The 19955-nt window shown below is 51.7% G+C and overlaps 7 protein-coding genes and 1 non-coding gene across 8 annotated transcripts; 5 read left to right on the top strand and 3 right to left on the bottom strand.

Annotated features, from left to right (window-relative positions):
• Positions 1-68: 68 nt before the first annotated feature.
• SNOG_06365 (hypothetical protein) lies at positions 69-2841 on the top strand (the record flags this gene model as incomplete). The annotated part of the gene is made up of 2 exons (XM_001796687.1): positions 69-152; positions 238-2841. 2 exons carry the CDS (start codon positions 69-71, stop codon positions 2839-2841), a joined length of 2688 nt encoding a protein of 895 aa, XP_001796739.1.
• Positions 2842-5932: 3091 nt separating this feature from the next.
• On the top strand, positions 5933-7476 carry SNOG_06364 (hypothetical protein; the record flags this gene model as incomplete). The annotated part of the gene is made up of 3 exons (XM_001796686.1): positions 5933-6088; positions 6135-6945; positions 6998-7476. The coding sequence occupies 3 exons, from the start codon at positions 5933-5935 to the stop codon at positions 7333-7335; spliced, it is 1305 nt and encodes a 434-aa protein (XP_001796738.1). The 3' UTR covers positions 7336-7476.
• A 380-nt stretch (positions 7477-7856) lies between these two features.
• On the bottom strand, positions 7857-7937 carry SNOG_16652. Its single transcript has one exon. It is a non-coding gene; the product is annotated as a tRNA-Ser (tRNA).
• A 383-nt stretch (positions 7938-8320) lies between these two features.
• Positions 8321-11160, bottom strand: SNOG_06363 (hypothetical protein; the record flags this gene model as incomplete). Its single annotated transcript, XM_001796685.1, has 6 exons — positions 8321-8964; positions 9022-9340; positions 9486-9771; positions 9825-10467; positions 10651-11096; positions 11138-11160. The coding sequence occupies 6 exons, from the start codon at positions 11158-11160 to the stop codon at positions 8321-8323; spliced, it is 2361 nt and encodes a 786-aa protein (XP_001796737.1).
• Positions 11161-13558: 2398 nt separating this feature from the next.
• SNOG_06362 (hypothetical protein) lies at positions 13559-14550 on the top strand (the record flags this gene model as incomplete). Its single annotated transcript, XM_001796684.1, has 2 exons — positions 13559-13692; positions 13744-14550. The coding sequence occupies 2 exons, from the start codon at positions 13559-13561 to the stop codon at positions 14288-14290; spliced, it is 681 nt and encodes a 226-aa protein (XP_001796736.1). The 3' UTR covers positions 14291-14550.
• A 216-nt stretch (positions 14551-14766) lies between these two features.
• SNOG_06361 (hypothetical protein) lies at positions 14767-15465 on the top strand (the record flags this gene model as incomplete). Its single annotated transcript, XM_001796683.1, has 2 exons — positions 14767-15101; positions 15156-15465. 2 exons carry the CDS (start codon positions 14767-14769, stop codon positions 15463-15465), a joined length of 645 nt encoding a protein of 214 aa, XP_001796735.1.
• Positions 15466-15828: 363 nt separating this feature from the next.
• On the top strand, positions 15829-16659 carry SNOG_06360 (hypothetical protein). Its single transcript, XM_001796682.1, has 2 exons — positions 15829-16022; positions 16084-16659. The coding sequence occupies exons 1-2, from the start codon at positions 15855-15857 to the stop codon at positions 16627-16629; spliced, it is 714 nt and encodes a 237-aa protein (XP_001796734.1). The 5' UTR covers positions 15829-15854; the 3' UTR covers positions 16630-16659.
• Positions 16660-17776: 1117 nt separating this feature from the next.
• Positions 17777-18452, bottom strand: SNOG_06359 (hypothetical protein; the record flags this gene model as incomplete). Its single annotated transcript, XM_001796681.1, has 2 exons — positions 17777-18057; positions 18107-18452. The coding sequence occupies 2 exons, from the start codon at positions 18450-18452 to the stop codon at positions 17777-17779; spliced, it is 627 nt and encodes a 208-aa protein (XP_001796733.1).
• Between the last annotated feature and the right edge of the window lie 1503 nt (positions 18453-19955).

The following is a 19955-nucleotide window of genomic DNA, read 5'->3' as shown; positions in this document are numbered from 1 at the left end:
GGCAAGCTGAAGCATGCGAATATGTGTAGCTGCACTGCAGCATTGGTATTTTTTTGGTAGGAGCCATCATGTCGTCACGTGACTGCCCTAGACATTCACTGTATGAGAAAGGCACTCCACACGCAAAAGTGCAGCAACGATCACGGCGCGAGGTAGGATATGCTTGTTGATCGCATCCCGCCATGCCATCATGTTTCTGCACCCAACTTTTTGGATCTGAGATTCCCTTGTCCACAGCATTTCTCTCGCCATTCCATTCGCTCGGCCCCTGTGCAAACTATGCTTCGCCTTCGGCCGTCCGAGATCACCCTGACGCCCGAGGATGTTGAGGAGGCCTTCCGCCGCATTGCCAGCAGACGTAGTCTTAAGAACGCGAGACATGTTTCACCACAGCAAGGACGTCCAGTTCTCCGTCGTGGACCGCAGCGAGCAGTTCAAGACACCATCACCACCCTTGGAGACATTCCTATACTGAGACCGAGACCGCAGCGAGCTACCGATTCGTCTTTTGATGACCAGACTGCGGAACATTCTGAGCGGACAACTCCAAGCCCCAGGGCGCGGGCTGATAGTGTGCGAGGCCCTTTGTCCCCTTCTGAGCTTGAGCTTGAGCTTGAGGAAAGGACGCCAGCACCTATCGAATCGCCTGCTCCGTCCTCCCTCCGGATCTTGCAGCTACCATTCAGGCTTGGAAGGGGCCACAAAAATAGTCCAACTCAATCATCCACAGCCGAGCACCGCACGCATGGAGACATCAGCTCTCCTTCTCACGCTGCATCTCAATCAGCCGTGACTCCCACCAACTCTGTCAACTCTGCTGAACCTGATCAACGTACCTCACCCACTCGTCCAGTCTCTACGACAAGCCAAGCGGAATTGCGTGGAGGGGGTCAGACGCCTCCACCATTCCCATCCGACGATAACGACAGAGAGTCTCCGCACCACACTTCAGATCCGGAAAGTACTTCTGACCCCGAAAACCCAACACTTCACCTCAAGAGCCACCTCAAAAAGAGGAGAAGAGGCGAAGATGGACCAAGTTTTGGTATCCATTCAGACCGCTCGCTAGCCCCGCAGACGGAGCCGCGTCGCCCCAGCGAACGTATGCCGACTCACATGCGTAGCTTTTCGTCAGGCACCGCCCCGACATATGGACTTCCTGGGCAAATACAGACTCAATGGGCCGCTGCTTTCGACGCAGTCGCTTCATTTGACACAACGCCCCCTCAGGATGATGTATTCGGTTCACCAATAGACCCTCGTATAGGATCGCACTTTGCGTTCCCTCCTCAAGACTCTGGCGACCATCAAAATGATCCACTGGTCACAGGGTCGAGACAGATCAACAGTGAAGCATCGACCGCCAGTGGAGCCTATTCGTTCTACGAACTGCCCCCTATCTCTCGCGACGGAAGTGGCAATCAATCAGGGAGTCATGAATCTACAATCCCTCCCAATGATGGATCAGCGGCATCTCCACAGGTCAGTCATGGCGCATACTATTATGTACGCGCTTCACACGTGAAATGGTCTAACTCGGCGGAGCAGTTGCCAAGACATGCGCTCGTTGCCGGCCAGCACAGCGTATCTCCGCTACCTTCGTTGCCCTATTACCGCCAAAACACTCATTCTACATCGCCCGCACCATCTGAACGGAACGTTACTGCGTCGACCCGCTCCACGTCACAAGAATCTGTAGGCCAACCGCCAATTGTATGGTATACTCGACTACCAGATCAGAGACCTATATGGTGGGGTCGCCAACCCATCCCATCTGGTTATCAAGCTGCGCCTCCGGGTAGTGGCTTTATAAATCTTCCTCTTCGTGGATACATAGGAGACTTAGACGCAGCCACTGCTGCGATACAGGGCCGTCCTTCACCCCTTGGTCCTTACTCCGAATATTATCAACATCATCTTGGACAACAGACCGCGCAGCCGCCAATGGTTGCACAACAAGTCGCTCCATATCCCATTGACCAATATAGCGCAGGGCTTCGACACAGTGCTACAGATACCGCACACGGTTCGACTAATCATTCACAATATCCTTCTGTCCTGAATCAAGACGGTGCCCCTATTGGACGCAATGCACACACTGCCAGGGCCAACCAACGCTCCAGCGAGAGTGCATCTGTCCGATCACCTGTCCAGAGCAGCATTCCTAGCCACAACAGTCAGGTCCAGCGACACCGAGAGGCGTTTGAGGCAATGCACAACTGGAACCCCAGCGACAGCCTTCAGCCAGGCCCGTCTCGGCTCAGCTTGGCTCAGCCAACAGTTCCTCGTAATAACTCTCGTGAATCTCTAGCACCCGGTTGGAATCGACATACCACACTGAATGTGCCGTGGAATCGTCGTACACCGCAATCGTCAAGCAGTCCAGTCGCTCCACCCAATCGAAGTCCGAGCGCGCCACTCGATCCTGCTTTGCCAGCTTACAGACCAAGTGCATCGCCAGACCTCCCCCCTACGATCCCTTCTCGCAATGGGCCCAATATGCGCGGCGGAGCAGCCCCGGATCGCACTCAGACTCGTGCTCGCCGTCGAGTCACACCAGCACGTTCTCCGAACCACCTCCGTCCGCCTCGCGCTTCTCTTCCTCTCCATTACGCAGTGAGTCTTCGATCTCCACTTCTCCACGGTGCAAATCCACCTCGCCCAGTCCGTCGAGTACCGCCGCAGCAGCGCGATCAGGAGAACTCGGGTGCGGGAGAAGAGCAGTTGATGAGGCAGGAAGCTGCGGCTATGCATGCGCGGTATGGAGAGGATGTACAGAGGGATGTCATGGATGAGACGCCGCCACGCGTGGGAAGGGTTGAGAGAAGGATGTTTAGCTAAGCGTGGATTGGATAGATGAGGTAATGCCATTGTTTTGGGATTTGGTAATGAAGGGTGGTTTGGGTATGGGAAGTGGCGATTCAAAAAGCTAGGTACGTTGATTCAAGAGTATTGATAGTGAATACATGGCTATTACGTGGCATGGAAACGAGGCTTCAAAACCCACACCGAACGCATTCATGCGATTTGAGCGATTTGAATGAACGCCACGGTAGCGCTGAGTTCTGCTTAGCGCTTTGTGCTCTAGGTATATAAGCACATCACCTCTCCCATAGCTTCTCTCACCATTCCGCTCATCAAAAGCCATGTCGTCTTCCAAATTTGGCGTACAGGGAGTTCATGTTCTCCGCTTCTCCAGCCCAGATCTCACTTCAGAGCAGCGGCATGTCTGTCCAAAAAAAAACCTGCATCACCTTATGTCTGTTCGCTGTTATTCTTCTGCCATTTAGCAACAGAAAAAACTTCAAGGGACATCTTCTATGTCTTCCGCTGCTTTTTCTGGACACCCCCAAAACAAAGGATGCGAGACGCGACAAATGGAAGCCGTCAGGGCGCCAAATTAAAATCTCCTCGCGCTCATGTGTGTCGTGGCTTCTTCTCTAACGCAAAGCATAATGCTCATGATGTCTGTTTCGAAATTAGAGAGTACATCAGCGATGTGCTTTCCTGGGGCGACTTTTTCTGCCAAACCCACGTCTCGCCGATACCAAATGTGTTCGGTAGCCCACCATGGAGAATCCGCGTCTAGAAACGCCACCATGGCGCACCATATAGTGACTCTGGTTCTTGACATGCGTGTGTATATAATATGCACGCCTTGCGTTGTCGTCTTCTCTTCTCCTCCACTCAAACACGGCTCATCTCTAAAACCCGCCAAACCAAAATCCTTTGCGTGTTCGGCACGTCGCCTGCTACAAAAACCCTAATGCCCCGTTTGCATGGTTTTCTGGAGGATCGAACCGCAGCCGCGATGGGAAGGGTGTAGACGTGGGTACATATACCTAACGGACGACGTGGCTTTGTTCTTCTATCTCCGACGACAAAAATGCTCCCGTGTTAAAATCAGTAATGATCGCATTCCATGTTCTCTAGGTTCTTATTTCTAAAAGTAAACCAGTTAGCGTGCATGTTTCTTAGCCTCTGTTCAAATTTTAGACGCAGGAGTACATGTTTGCCTAAGGATCGGCGTTTATTAGAGGAGAGAGCATGTATAACACCCTCAACGCTAAGCTCTTGTGTTTCCATCTACATCAATTCAAATGCTCCTATGCAAAAATAAGAATAGACGCATCTAATGTTCTCTGGGTTCTTCTTTCCAAAACGTCTGTTCAAATGGTTTCATGTTCTCGACGTGTTTGGTCCAAAAACACACACGCCTCTGAAATCAGAAAGTCATCAGAAGAGAGGGTATATATTCCCCACTCAAGGTTAAAACCTTCTATCATGTATAGCAACAAAGTAATTTCTATCCAAAATGTAACTATGTCGGAATGTATGTCCCCTGGTTTCTTGTGTACAAAAACAGCGAGGACCGTCCTTATGTTCTTGCCTCTCAGTGCAAGACACACACACACATACGTACACACATGTCTGCCCTGGAACCGGGAAACCTCATCGCGCCGGCTGCCTGTGCATGAAAAGAGGGATCTCCACCTTCTATGTACAACTTTAGCAAGGCATAAAGACGAGTTTTGCTTCAAACGACACAGAGATCCTTGGATGACCGACGGATCCTGTACGGCTCGAAAATCACCGAGTCATTGTTCTTATGTTGCTGCAGACGAAAAGCATGCCATAAGCATAGGATGGATTGCGAAAAATGCAGACGTTACGGTACATGGACGGAGAGTGAAGATTGGAGCTACAAGTATTTAAACCTCCCCTTTCTACAAACTCTACACTTGCCCATCTTCATCTATCAAAATTGCAGTTCTTCCAAAAACCAACATGGGACAAGCGTATGTCTACAGTCTATTTCTTTTCTCAAAAGTGTACATCTACGCCGCCATGGACCTGAAATAATTGAACCCCAACAACATGGACGTCTCTGCTTCTCCCCTCTTCTCACCACGAAAAGTTTGGCGACATGGCGACGGGCTTCAAAATGCAACTATGTGCAGCACATGTGTGCCGGTTCTTCTTTCAACGGCTTGATGTCGAAAATTGCTAGGCGGTGGAATTGATGTCGCGCGCTTGAAAGAGATGTCCTGTGTTCGCACGACGCGGAAACTTGAGTAGAGTATTGAACCTATGCCTGGGAGTGCGGTTATGATGGGTCTATACACCTGGCTCTCCATTCGATAACCTTTTCCATCCACAGTTGCCTATTTGACCAGAACTGTGTTCAAGATACTAGAGCTCACGTTCGACGTTCTCTGCTCTCCTGCTAAGTCGGTCTTGCCGCTTTCGGATGTTTGGCCTGGGGAGTGTGCCTCACAGCTGTTCTACCGCTACATACGATAATCTACACATAGCGCGATATCATGGTTCCTTTCAAGATGCACATAAACTGACACAATGGCTGGTGGCCGTCTGCTCTGCGCATAAAGCTATTACACTCGCATCTATGCTGCGCTCAAGTCGGGAAGAGTGTTTGTTTGGGCTTTTGAAGAGGGAAAGAAATGTACATCCGTCTGTACAAGCAGACCTATTTTCTCCAAAGCATCAGGATAATCTTGTTATGAATGGCAGATGAAGCCTGGTCGAAAATCGCGGAGTCGGAGTTTCCATGTGATCCTGTACAAAGTCGTGTTGGACAAATCTGGGTAATGACCAAAATTGAGCACGTGCGTATTTGTTGTACCACTGCAAAGATTCCCGCAGTCGTGTCGAGATAGGTTTACTACGCCCGCAAAGACGATTTCTCAACATTGATGTCGTCGGTGACGAACAGGGATGACCCTCAGTGACGCGTTAAGCCGGCCTGTGCCGAGTTGAAGCACCTCGGCATTACTCCACATTCCGGGGCAAGTCCAAAGCCAATTCTCCAGCGGAACACAGCCGCCATGTGACAGTGGCTCTTTCGATCCGTTAGAGCTTCTTTTCTCCGCACTTTCACGTTCTGCAGGTTCTCACACATAATACCTGAGCCATGTCGTCCGCCGCCCTCCGCACATCCATGAAAATGGCGTCTCGGCCGCAGCAGCGCCTTGCTAGCATTCAGAGGCAGTTCAGCAGCTCGGCACCGGTGCGGAAGGAGATTAGAGATGCCTATATTTTGAGTGCGAGTCGGACGCCGACGGCTGTGGTATGTAGAGACTGTATTAGGGGATATAGAAGCTAATCGGTGCCAGTTCAACGGCAACTTCACCACTGTCTCCGCAACTCAGCTTGGCGCTACCGCGATCAAAGATGCTCTCGAGAAGTCGAAAGTACCCGTCTCCTCAATAGACGCCGTGTACATGGGCAATGTGCTCTCAGGAGGCGTTGGACAGGCGCCCGCACGTCAAGCCGCCATCTTCGCAGGCCTCCCCACCAACATCGAAGCCACCACCATCAACAAAGTATGCGCCTCCGGTCTCAAGGCCGTGAACATTGCAGCTTCCACAATCGAGCTCGGTCAAGCAGAAGCTCAGGTCGCCGGTGGCATGGAGAACATGACCCGCGTGCCATATTACCTCAATCGCGCAAGCCAACAGCCAGCCTTCGGCAACCAGAAGCTGCAGGACGGCTTGATCGCCGACGGTCTGTGGGATGTATACAACCAGATCCACATGGGCAACTGTGCGGAAAGCACAGCGAAGAAGCACGGCGTCACACGACAAGATCAGGACGACTATGCTATTGAGACGTACAAGCGCGCTCAGCAGGCATACAAGGACGGTCTGTTCAAGGAGGAGATTGTGCCAGTCACGGTCAAGTCGAGGAAGGGCGATGTCGTTATTTCTGAGGATGAGCAGTACAACAAGCTCAAGCTGGACAAGGTGTCTACTTTGAAGCCAGCGTTCGAAAAAGGTCCGGATGGTACCGTGACGGCGGCGAACAGCTCTCCATTGAGTGACGGCGCATCTGCACTGGTTCTAGGTAGCAAGGAGATTGCACAGAAATACGGCAAGGACAGCAGAGTGTTGGCGAAAATCATCACCTACGCTGATGCCGCTGTTGGTACGTCAAACCCTCATCCAGCATGATTTTTCCCGGTATTAATATCATCTAGACCCCATCGACTTCCCCATCGCCCCCGCATCCTGCGTCGAAAAACTCCTGAAACAATCCGGCCTGAAAAAGGAAGACATTGCTATCTGGGAATTCAACGAGGCCTTCGCCGCTGTCATCAAAGCCAACGCCAAGATCCTCGGCCTGGGAAGTGACAACGTCAACCCTCGAGGAGGCGCCATTGCGCTGGGACACGCGCTTGGCAGCTCGGGTAGCAGAATATTGGTTACCCTACTGCATCAGCTGGAGGTTGGGCAGTACGGTGCTGCGGCGATTTGCAATGGTGGAGGTGCGGCGTCAGGCATTATTGTGCAAAGGGTTAGCCCGGATCAGCTATGAGATATTGTAGACGCAAAAGTAAAATGACACCAGGCAGTGGCAAAATTCGTGTCCGCCCTGCACCTGCGCGATATGGTCTAATAGTCTCTAGCAGTGAGCCTACAAGTCCATAAGAGAGGCTGAAGATACACGCTACTCTAAAACTGCCTTATCTAGTGTTGCGAAAGTTTTTAAGATTATCTAGTCTACCTTAACCTCTTCTCATTGGACGAGGGCGGACAGGAATTCTGCCGGCGCCTGGTGATGAAGATGATTTGATGATGTCAAATGTGGCGCTACTGGGATCTTGCACGTGACCTTCGTCGCTCATCCCGATTTGAACCACCTCTTCACACCTCACCTGCCTATGTCACAGCAATGTCACTACCAAGCTTTAATGCCCCTGTAGATCCATAGTTGGGTCAAAATATTGCCGCTTGTCCTCCCACAGCACACAAAAGTCTCTTCAGCCCCCCCCACATCACAACCACGCCCCCCAAACTCGCAGCCCAACAGCCAGCAGCATAAAAAAGCAAAAAGAACGACGTGAGCAGGGTTCGAACCTGCGCTCCCTAGGGAATAAGATTTCAAGTCTTACGCATTAACCACTCTGCCATCACGCCCAGGGGGTTATTGTTATGGGAGTGTGGAAAATTAGATGTCCTATAGTTTTAGGACTCTGATTCGCTTCAGATTTGGGGACCCTGTGTGATTGTTGAGAAAGGAAGCGGTGTGTTTGCGGATACTTGCATGGTGGTGATACGGGAGGTTGTGCGAGTGTGCTAGATTGGGATGGGATGGGGAGCACAGAGCAACGAAATTTGAATGATCACAGTTATGCGTCATCATTTGCTGAAGGCTGCTCTGCTGTCTCATTGTCTTCGTGGAAATCATTATGGTGCCATTAACTGTCCAAACACCTCTAACAAACGCCCGAAAATTTTGCCCTTGGATTCATCCTTTGCATTTCTTGTCATTTGGTTACAGCCATTCCCTCGAGATCATCTCAAAACGCATTGAGATCCATGTCCAGGTCCAAATCCATGTCCATCGTAAAATTCATCTCTTCGTTATCCCACGCCATAAATTCGTCAGTGCTGCTCTCTACATTCGGCACACTGAAGCTAGTTGTGCTGATCGGAATGGTTGAACTAAGGTCCGCGCTGCTGGTCGGGTTCTGGAACTCTTCTGGTAATTGGTCCCAGCTAGGGAACTGGAAGTCTGTCGTGTCCTGAACAATTTCTTCGCCCTGCTCGTTGCACATCTTCTCGCTGATTGGGGGCATCGAAAAAGCGGTGTCAAACGACACCAGACCAAGATTCGCTGATTCTCCAATTGCCGTATTGCTCATATTGAGAGACGCATCCGGCGAGATCTCCACCAACGGTGCCTGCGAAAGCAACGACGTCGGCGAGTTCGAGCCAGAAAGACCAGGAGTACTCTGGGTAGATCGACGAATGTCTGCTTCACGCATTGCATCGCCAATGACGCGGACACTGCCTGATAGCGAGCACTGCATGGCCAAGAAGCGATTGGGGTGGTCTTCGACGATGTCTAGACAGCGAAAATTGCTGAGGTTGAAGCTTGGGTCAAGGACGCTATTGGTGTGCAGGCCAAGGTCTTCGTAGAGGTCATGCTGCGCAATGACATCTGCTTCCTTGATTAGTAGCCGCAGCCGATTATAAAGTGGCGATGAATGGTGCTCACCTTGGACGCAAGCAGTCGCACTCGCATCGATGCCGTGCGCTTTCTTGAACAAAGTCAGCCATTCCGGATTGTCGGCTGCGGTTTGATCCCAGCCATCTGCGTCGTTGTACAGGATCAATCGTGCCTCTCGTTGTAACATGTCATCCGTGATAGAGTTTGCACCGTGCTTCGCAATATGCTCGCGGGCAAATCGTCCAAGTCTTAGCGTGAGGATCTCCCAGCATGTGGCATTAGGATTCTCCCCCGTTGAGTTGTTGTCAGCAAACATCTTTGATGTTGTGAGAACGATAGGTCCGATGCGGTTGACCTCTGCGTTATCCTGGTAGGCTACGCAAAGATCCCTTGATGGGCCGGTTTCGACGTAATTTGGCAAGAGATACTCAAGATCTTTGCTCGTGAGTTGCAGATTGGATTGCTGGCTTGAGTTAGCTTGGCTACAGGAGTATTGACAAATTCGCTCATACCTGTAGGCTTGATGAGTTGCTTGCGGAGAATGGAAACGGAGATTTGCTCTCATTCGCAATGAGATATGGCGGCATTGCGTTCGTGACATGAATCGCTACATGAGCGTCAAGTCCTCGACACCCCTTCCAGTTCTTCATATCTGCGCCACCGCGGAACTCCTTGGCTAGATGGTCGACACGATCTTGCCATTTATCGAAGCTCATCTGGCAAAAGCCGCAGCGAGATTTGATATATTGCGCTTCAGACTTCCAAGTCTCCATGCTGGGCGTCATCTTGCATTCGTGCCTGTTTGACGTTAGTTTGCGGTCATCGGGGAATGCTGTGATACCGGCACTTACATAAGCCTCAAATGTTGCCTAAGATGATCTTTCCTGTAGAACGTTCGAGATTCAAGGCCCTTCTCTTCGCAAGCGCTGTGGTGGTGCGAAGCCAAGTGCTCCTCACTGGGCTCCAGGTCGTCGCAGTAGACACATTTGCGCTTACCAGTAGCCTTATCAACAATAACCTTCCCCAAGGGCGCGCATATCCACTTTTCCAGTGAAAGATGCAGGCTTTTCTCGTGACGCGACCAGTCGTACTTGGACTTGAATCGATCGGTACAGAACGTGCATTGGAACAGACGAGGGGACTCGTTCGCGTCCAACCTTGGTGCACGTGTGGGAAGTCTTCGTCGCCGGCGCCTTTCCTTTGATTTCAGGCTGTTCATCGAGCCGAGCGAGAGTCGTGAGCCATACGAGTATGCTGAATTGTGAGACCCCAGAGACCCAGAGGACATGGCTGTGGCTGTTGTCTCCAAGGATGAGATTGAAGGCGCCCTGAAGATGGAAAAGCTGCCATTGCTGTCGTTCGAGGTGTCGTTGCGATAGCTCGTGCTGGTGCTGGCCGACGCAGGCAGATCAAAGGTTTCGACAGCCTGTGCGATAGCGTTCATCGGTGCAGGTTCGTTCTCGGGAGGAGAGTGTTTCCATCGCTCGAAGGGATCTATCGAAAGTTAACCCAGACACTCCTGCTGTTGTACCGCTGGCACCTCCGTAGAAGAGCCAACTTGCGAGTTTGCAACGCTGTCGTGGCATCCGCTCTTCGCTTGAAAGGTCAAAAACCTCCCAGAGCTTGCAGTTGCCATGAACTTATGCGCTTTTCCAAAATGAGGTTTCGAATACGTACTAAGAGACTCCCAGGTTCTTCCAGCTGGAATGTTGATCGCTTCAGTCGAAGGTCGAATGCTGGGTGATGCACTTCGCTTGGGTCGTGCTTTCTGCCTTCGCCTCGTGTTTGCCATCCAGTTGGAGATCTGGCCTAGTGATAGTCCAGTCTGTTCCTTTAACAGCTCCTTGTCCTCATCGGTAGGATAGGGGTGGTCAATATGTTCCAGCATCCAATCCTTCAGAATTTTGACTGCGGCTCGTGGGAACCTAGCAGCAGCAGCTCCTTTCTTTGGTCGGTCTTCTCCTTGGTTTTCATCTTCAATGGGACCCAGGTGACCAAGTGATCGTAGCTGCTTCTTTCCAGTAAGTCCACCGAAGCATCGTTCATCGTCTTCGCCGACGACATCTAATGTGTCCAAAGCAGTCTTTTGCCTCAGAGTTGGTCTACTCTCTGTATCGGTGAAGCTGCAAGGACGGAACAATGCATTGCATGGCGAGCATCGCACCCGACATGAACCTTCTGAGTCATAGATAAAGCACTCAAGGCCTTTTGATCGACAATAATCACAAGGGTGACTTGGTTTCTGATAGCGGGGAAGATGCGTCGAGAAGTCGGTGTTGAAGTCTGGTTCAGGATTGGTTATGCTTTGAAGTTCCTCATGGTTCAAATAACTGCTTAGTGTTAGCTTATAATGCCCATGATCACGGCACAATGTGAGCGAGCACAGGGGCCCAGGCTTCAAGATATGTGAAGGTAGCACAAAGAGCTATTGACGCTTCACTATTTTAAAGCGCACTGCGGTGGTTTCAGAGATGGCAACTTACCCTTCACCAGATAATGTCGAGGGAGGGTCCTGCGATGTTTCTTGCTGCGCATCCGGCATGGCGGCTTCACCAAAGTCAAAGTATTGGCTAATTTCAGAAACACTTGGTGTAGCCATGGTGCCTGGATGCCACCAGAAGGGCGCCTCTGGTCCGAACGTGGATCGCTGGTTGGTCAGCAGCTAGAATGACAAACGCGCCTTTTGACAGAGTGTGGTCAAATAGTGATTATAGGGCGCAAAGAAGATCATAAAGAGCGAGCATGCCGTGGATAGAAGAACCCTCGTCCATCCACATCTAGACCAGTCATGGTCGTTTAGCGCTAGGACCACTACATGTCAACCAGAGGGCGCAGTGCACCGTGCGCAAGATGTCAAAACGATTAGCTGGTCCCACAGAGTCCCGATGCTTGGCAAGAAATGTTGAAAGAAACGGCTCCAATACAGCTGACTCATGGCTCGAGAAGCCGGCACAGGAGCGTTGTTCAGGTTAGAAAGAGCAGGAAACCGACGTCCTTATCCTGGAAAGCGCACTACCGCTCATTGCAGGCCATGGAGCCACTGTCCTTCCCTTCGAATGCAATTCGTGGCCCGAGCATGGTGTAATTTACACTCTCTTCGTGTCAGTTATGAAGCTACCTGAACGGGCGTACTTGGGGGCCTCGCAGAGCTGACAAACCCCACTCTGGCTCTGCGCCATCCCAGAAAACTTGAACGACTAAGCGGCGGCATGTATGGCGATTGGTCGCGCGCAATCTAGAAGATGGTGGGCCCGCCGGAATAGGCTGATGACTGAGTCTGGGGAACGTCCGAGATGCGGATTGAAAAGTGCAAGAAGAGCAAAGCTAGCCAAAGAAATCCACCAGGTATCAACGGGTTTTTGCACTGTATAGCACCTGTGTTCACGCGACACACCCGACGGGTAAAGCGTGTTGTTGTTCAGGCTGCAAGAAAAGCGATCGCGATCCGGGAACTGCCCAGCAAAGCGGTGTCGGCATGACTTGTTCCGAACGGGACCGGCACCGCATCGTGAACTCGTAAGCTTTCAATATCCCCCTACAATCAGCTGCTTCCTAGATGTTATCACATGAAGAATGCATAGATGCACTTTAGAAAGTAATTGGAGTGTTGTCACGCTTCCGAGGTCGATAACTTGCGGACTTCCAACTCAAGATGCCACTGCATCTCAGTCAGCATCACTTCATCACCAGCTGTATACATTTCGTCTTCTAAAGTCACGGTCAACCGAAGCCAGTTGCCAGGACACATAGTGGCTCCGATATCACGACCAATTTTTGCCGATCGCCCACGCACAACGTTGGAACATGTGATCAGCGAGGCTGGATCGTAACATATCTTCTCGATTCGAATTGTAAAAGTCAAACGTAGTGGTTTGCATTTTAAAACGACGGCCGCAAAGCTACTTTGCATGTCGCAGCTTATGTCTAATTACTGTCACAGATGCTGTGGACAGATGCTGTGGGGAAAGGATACATCTCGTCAAGATCGGCTGAACGTCCACGAAGTCCTTTGCATCGGGTTGCAATCGAAGCACGAAGTACCTCTGTGTCGAATGAGGCGGGGCTGGGCGGACACAGTGCGGGGTAGAAGTTGCACTGCTTTTGGTGGTAATACTCGATGCACACAGCACCTTGTCCTTCTACCATTTATGTGGTATTGGAAACTTCTGCAAATATATACTCGAATCTCTTAAGACTTGAATCGATCCATCCATCGATCAACGAGCAGGGCTTGGCGTGGATGCCGAGGTCGAGATCTCGGTCGACTTAGCGAACTGCCAACACATAGTCGCATCAACCCATCTGCCCAATACATACGACTTGTCCATAAGCTGCACGAGCTAGCCAATGCCAGGGTCCGTCCTCCACAACGGTCGTCATGTAACATGCCTCTTGTCACCGCCTGTGTTTGACAACCCAAAAGCTCTCTTCCTGCCCCCAGCCTGCTCTCGAATCTCGCCGTACCCCGGACGATCGTCATCCGCTGTTTGCGCCCATCTTGCGAACTGTGAAAGATTCGCGCTCTTATGCAACCAACACTGAAACGACGATGACCCAGATCTATACTTGAAGCGGTACTTGAGATATGGATGAAGCTCCCAACTGCGCGATTTGCAATGCTCCCGCCTATCCAGAATGCCCTTGCGAATCGGAGCGACTGCAGATCGCAGTCAAGCAAGCAGAACAGCGCGCTATGGATGAACGGCTGGCCGAGATACGGTGCGCTTTCCATTGTCAATGCTGAGGGAATTGCTGCTGACCGTTTCATAGAGACTGGGTGATCAACCATGCGCGCCAGCACATTCTGAAGGCATTCGAAAGTCTGAGCTCGATACGAAAGTCAGCACACGCCCAATACCTTGCCTCGTTACCCAACTACGACATCTACATGCGATACTCCGGACGCCCACCAATATCGCACATATATGTTGCAACTTTACAATCACAAATCGCTGAAGCGCATTCGGAACTGAAGCGGGGCATCGATGCTGACTGGCGTGCATCGGTCCTTCGCTACCCGATAGTTCTGGATTACTTCTATAGCCTGATCCAGTTGAGGCTTCCCAGCGATCATTCGCCAGAGGTCGTCCAACCACCTTTCGCTGCAGCTGGGTACGCGGACAGAGGATACGACAGAGGCTATATCGACACTGCTAGTGGTATCGAGAAGAAAAAGAAGAAGCGGCGTGACAGGGAGGGCTCGGCAGGTCCAGAGAGACATGCAGCCGTACACCGCATCATGAGAGGGCCGCCGCCGGTGCCTACACCTCCACTGCAGCATTCCGGATTCCCTCGGCCACCCGGAGCGTACTACTAAGCAGCTTGGCATTGCATTTTATCGCGGGGTTAGCTTCACCAAAGCGCAGGCCTGGGTTTGCGATTTGTTCCCTTCGAAATTGAAGCATAGCGAGGAGTTTGGGTTGCAGATTTGCGGCTAAGCACTCGCGCGTACTCTCGATGCAATCCTTAGCGATGATGGCATCGCGTGATATTTTTACAGTCTGAATAGGGCGTGCAGTCCATGAATACCATCCATAGTTGTTTGCATAGTATCACCAATCGTACCTGAAGTTGATCGAAGCTATGTGCCTGTGCGTTGCTTGGCAGTGAACTAGGGCGTGACAACCTTGGGGAACTTTTTGAACCCCGACATCCAACACCGTCACAACCTACACAACCAAGGATATTACGCGTAATAATCGCCCAATCTCGTGTGCTTCGGACTACTAGCCCCGTGTCACATACGAACATTACCAAAACACCTAAAACCGAGAGATCGTGAACTTGCCCACCATGAGCGGCAAAGCAGGCGCATACGGTACCCAGGGTGGAGGAGACACAGATTTCAGGAAAACATGGGATCGCGACGAGATGGCCAAGAAGGCCAGGGAGAGGGAGACGAAAGAGCGCGACGAAGCCAAAGAAAGATATGAAGCAAAGGCAGCAGGGAAGTCGTATAGGCGGAGAGCGTCCACACCGGAAGACTTGAAACAGACAGAGGCGCGAAGTGAACGGATAGACTGGAGTCAGATGATTGGCAAGCAGACGCTCACATCTGCGGCAGCGGGCGTGGGAAAGCGAGGAAAGGGCGCAGGCGCCTACTGTCAGGCTTGCGACCTCACGTTCAAGTAAGCCATCCGGCGCAATCTCTTCCTATGTTCATACGCTAATTGCAACCCTAGGGACAATATCCAATACGTCGAGCATTTAAACAGCAAGCAACATTTGGTCGCAACCGGACAATCTGGCGAAGTGCGACGCGCAACTCTCGAAGAAGTACGAGACCGATTACGCTACCTGAAGCGCAAGAGAGACGAAGACAAGTTCCAAGAGGTCGCTGACCTCGATACACGGTTGGAGTTGAACCGGACCAAAATGGAGGAAGAGGCCGAAGAGCGCAGACGGAAGCGCAACGAGAAGCGCCGCGCGAAAAAGAACGGGGACAGCACAGCCATGGAGTGGAAGGTCGAAGGAGACGGTGTGATTAGTTGAGCCGAACAGCGAGCATTACCGTTTCCAGATTCTGGCGTAGCATTCGGCGCGCTGATTGAGATTAACATTTAGAGCATATCGGGCGTCTTTCTTTCTCAATGGCATATCGAAATGTCGGCATGCCCCGAACGAGATGAGATATGTCGGCATACCCCGAAGGACGGGTGGCGTTGTTTCGTTGTTTAGGCGCACCAGACATCATGATACCCCACATTTAGATAGATACCAGCTAGCATGCCTTACCCTAGCTGTCTGATGCAATCCAGCTCTGATTTCTAAGCTCCACTCCACACTTCGCGTCTCCTCAAAGCCGAAGCTTGATACATATAACATAGGGCAATCAAGCTGTCTCATAATTTGACCACTCGACATCTTGCACTGCTAACATCATGGCTCAAGTTAACGGAAACGCACCGAAAATCACACTATACACGAATCACAAATGCCCCTATGCACATCGCGCGCATATCGTGTTGAAGGAGTTGGGGTTGGAATACAAAGAAGTGATTATCGACCTGGACAGGCCAAGGGAAGACTGGTACCTCAAGATCAACCCAGTAAGTCCCATCAAATACCAGCCCAGGCGTAAAGTCACACGAGCCAACATCCCCACCACAGCGCGGCCTTGTCCCCGCCATCGACTTCAACGGCGAAATCCTCACCGAGTCTGGCATCGTCGCAACCTTCCTTGCAGATGCATACCCATCGCACCTCTTCCCCGCCGCGGGCAACCCCAAAGACGCACTGACCCGCGCCCGCATCAACTTCTTCGCCGACACTTGGTCTTCCAAAGCCGGTAGTTACTGGTTCCAGATCCTCAAGGCCGACGGCGCGGAGAAAGACTCACTCGTGCAGGCCTTCGTCGACGTCGTTGGCAAAGAAGTAGAGCCCTTGCTCGCTGACGCTGCGCCGTTTTTTGGCGGGAGCAAGCAGGTCACGCTCGCGGAGGCGATGACTGCGCCGTTCATTCTGCGCGCGTATGCACTGACGAAGCATGGCTTGTTGCCGCAGGCCGTGGTGGATGGGTTCGACAAGTTGCCGAATTTCTCCAAGTGGGCGCGTGAGGTTAGCAAGCTGGAGAGTGTGACGTTCATCTGGGATGAGCAAGCTACGATGGAGGCGACGAGGAAGAGGATTGAGAAGATGAAGGCACAGGCGAAGTAACAAGTTAGAATCATCAAGACGTTTGTTTTCTATCTAATACTTTTGAGCAATTGCATCGTGATGTGATATGATAGTTATGATTGTGAAGAAAAGATAGGTAAAGGAAATCCTGAACGCCGCGAGACTAGACCAAGAACCCCCAACCAAGCCGAGCCAGATGCAGAAAAGAAACCAGATATGCACGCTAGTAGAACTGCGAGACTTCGTGCTGGACGGAAGGAAGGCTCCACCGATTGCCTGAGTTACATGGTCGAGCCACGACGCATCCGCTTCGTTGGCGGTAGCAACATCCTTCCAACGCTTCCAAGCGATAACAACAATTCTGCCAACTCTATATCGCCCTTTGAAGGGACAATTTCGCGGATGCTGTCAGTGGTTCGGTGGTCGCTATTCACCGCGCCAGATGTCTGAGGACGAACTGGTGCCTCGTCACTGGCAGCTTCACTCAAGGCGACCTTGGAGTGGGTTCGCTTGGTTCGGATCTGCTCGCCGTAGTGGTCGTCCGGCGTCGGCGTTGGCATCTGCAGAAGAGGTGAGCCTTGCCAGGCTGTAGAAGAGCCGAACGCCGCAGAGTTGACACTTGGCGTGGGTGGTGATGGCGATCTGTTCAACGCTGTCCATTGACTGCGTGGTGATATTTTGGGCGAGAGGGAGTTTGGAGACAGTCTTCCGTTCAAGTGTGTCCACTGAGGCGACCTGTGCGAAGAGAGCGCGTTCAGATGTGTCCACCCAGGCGATTTATGTGGAGAGAACGCATAAGTGTCACGCTTCGAGGTGTCGGTCCCATACCCACTCTCAATATCAGCTGGACGCGTGCGTCGCTGCTTCATGGTTTTGGGCTTCCAAGACGGGGAATCGAAGTTCATCTGTGTTGGTATGGTCGGTGACGCAGAGGCAGAGGCCATCAGGCGGTATGATGTACCCTCTCTCCGAAAGCGATCCGTCTCCGCTATGCAATTCCGCACGATTACTGGATCGATGACGAATTTTGAAAAGCCGGGTTGTTCTCGTGAGAGGCACTGGGAGGGGAAGTCTTGTCCGAACACTGGCGTTAATGCGAATCGAATGTCATAGCAGAACGTCGCAGCTATCGCTTTGGCAGCGTCATACGGCATCCAATATCCTGGGAAAGGTCAGTAAACTGTTTCTACTCGTTCAGCGTAAACCAAGTCTTGACTGACCTTGACACACCAGCGCACCACCTGTGATGCTGTAGCTGACATCCTTCAGCCCAGGGTTTTGGTTCATAGCCTTGGCTGGCACGGTCTATGACTGTCAGCGATGTCTTAGTGTCTGTGAAGGCGATGCTAACCTTTGTGTACTTGCACGACTTGAAGAAGGGCGTCATGCGAACTAAGCCAACGTTGTAATCCCAGACTACCACGTACTCCTTCTCTTCACCAGGTATCTTGAAGGTGTACTGAAACACTGGCGACCGGTCAGTCCTTGCCTGTTATAGTCTGAACTGCTAACTTACTCTCGAATGCATCACGGCCCGTCTTGTCGAGAAAGTCTTTCTTGTCACTGTTGTATGGGATGTGTCGGACACCTTTCCTGCGTATTTCACCGAGAGGAAAGACTTGGAATCGCTCATGCTCGGCGCGCAGATCTTGATCTCCATCACCTTCATCCGGAGGATAGTTGACATAGCCAATGGTATGGTTGCCTTCAGAAAAGATTGGAGCATCCTTGGCTATCTTTTGTCGCTTCGGGAGAGCAGTCTGTGGCTCTGAGTATGGCACAGCTGCATGTGGTGAGGGATTTCGACCACGATAGCTGTGTTGCTCGTCGCACGAGGGGTTGAGAAGCGCCGAGACGTCCATAGCTGTCGTAGGTCTGGCTGACGTCGGGAAGGGGTTAGGTAATGTGTATCGGAGCTTGTTGCGATGTACCGGTACTTGTCAAGGTTGCTGGACTTGAAACGGGCGAGTTCCAGGTCAGCAATGAAGGCTAAGCTGCTGTGGAACCAAGGCGCGCTTTAAGGTGGTAGAGACCTGATGGGAGTGGACCGATAGAAGAGGCTGACAGACAGTGCGTTTGCGAAGTTCTCACGAGGACGATCGATCAACCTAAACGAGAGTCCGCCACGATGGACCTTCAGGAGCCACACAATAGGGAAGATGTTCTGTACAATCCGTCAGACTTTACGATGAAATCATTCAGATTTGAAATACGCACGGCCTTGAAGTGGATTCGCGCACAGTAGGAGGATTGATGAGTATGAAAGAGGGCAATGTTGGGACGTGGTAACCACACTGGTGTTGGTCTAACGTGGAGGCGTCGTCGTCAGACAAACCACTCGGCCCCGTGCCGATTGAATGTCCTCGTGTGGTGTCCAACGGAAAGTCCTGCTCGGCTGTCGCAAAAGCACAGCTTGACCAGTCAACTTGGCTGTGGGTTCGGGACAAGTCAGCAGCTTTCGTTGCGAAGATGCACCAGATGGTATGCACTTACGGGAATGCTAAGGTATGGAAGCTAGGCGGATATAACCTTGGTCTGCACGAGGAGAATAGCGGACAAAATTGTTGGAGGGGTGAGATGGGGTACACTGGATACCGACCAGGACACTTGTGCTGTACTGGAGGGCCTTTAATAGGCCATTTACCACACACCCGACAGCCCGCCAACTAATACGCCTACTACGCCTACTTGCGTTGCTAGATTTGTCCAAGCGCCTTGCAGACGACATCCGGTGTGCAGTGCGCATACTGCGTTTCAGCAGACAACCAGATGGCTTGATGGGTAACGACGCGGCAAATGAGTTTATTGGACCAAGCAAATACATTTGAAAGAAGATGCTGGGATCAGGGCGCACGATGCTGGGAAGATGGAATCGAACAACGGGCGTTACACAGCATCAAACACTCCATCCATGCCAAAAACTCTGCATACATACCGGTTCTGATCCGGTACGCGCTTTGCCCTGTGCGATTGGTACGATCATCCAAAACAAACCCAATCATCGTGAGGTTGGTCAAATGCACAGTCCGGACGGGACGTGCCAGTCTTTTGGGCGTTTGCTTGGCACGCATATCTGGACTGGGTCAAAGAGAGCTCGCCATGTGCTCATAGCTTATGCTAGACTAAGATGAGAGAAACGAAATCCGTTTCCTGGTCCGGGCTTGAGGAGAGTCGTTTGACTTTGATATCATACTCCCGCCGCTCATTTCGACTAACTCGTCAGCGCCCACCTTGGCCAGGCATTTTTGGCCTACCCCCGACTGCAGCAACTCTCTAGGAGTTACCCGGTAGATCTGTCAACGGCTCCGTCAACAAGGCTTGAAAGAACGAATCGGCTTTCGTTTACCTGCAGCCTCCCGCGCAAC

The sequence above is a fragment of the Parastagonospora nodorum genome (genome assembly GCF_000146915.1).
Source record: "Parastagonospora nodorum SN15 chromosome Unknown scaffold_9, whole genome shotgun sequence".
NCBI lineage: Eukaryota > Fungi > Ascomycota > Dothideomycetes > Pleosporales > Phaeosphaeriaceae > Parastagonospora > Parastagonospora nodorum.
The sequence above is the reverse complement of the archived record's forward strand: the minus strand, read 5'-3'. Positions and strand labels throughout refer to the sequence as shown.

Excerpts from the sequence above, each read along its gene's own strand:
- SNOG_06360 (XM_001796682.1), top strand. The coding sequence starts at position 15,855 with ATGGCTCAAGTTAACGGAAACGCACCGAAAATCACACTATACACGAAT. Across the intron at positions 16,023-16,083 it reads GGTACCTCAAGATCAACCCA|CGCGGCCTTGTCCCCGCCAT; the intron begins GTAAGTCCCATC and ends TCCCCACCACAG.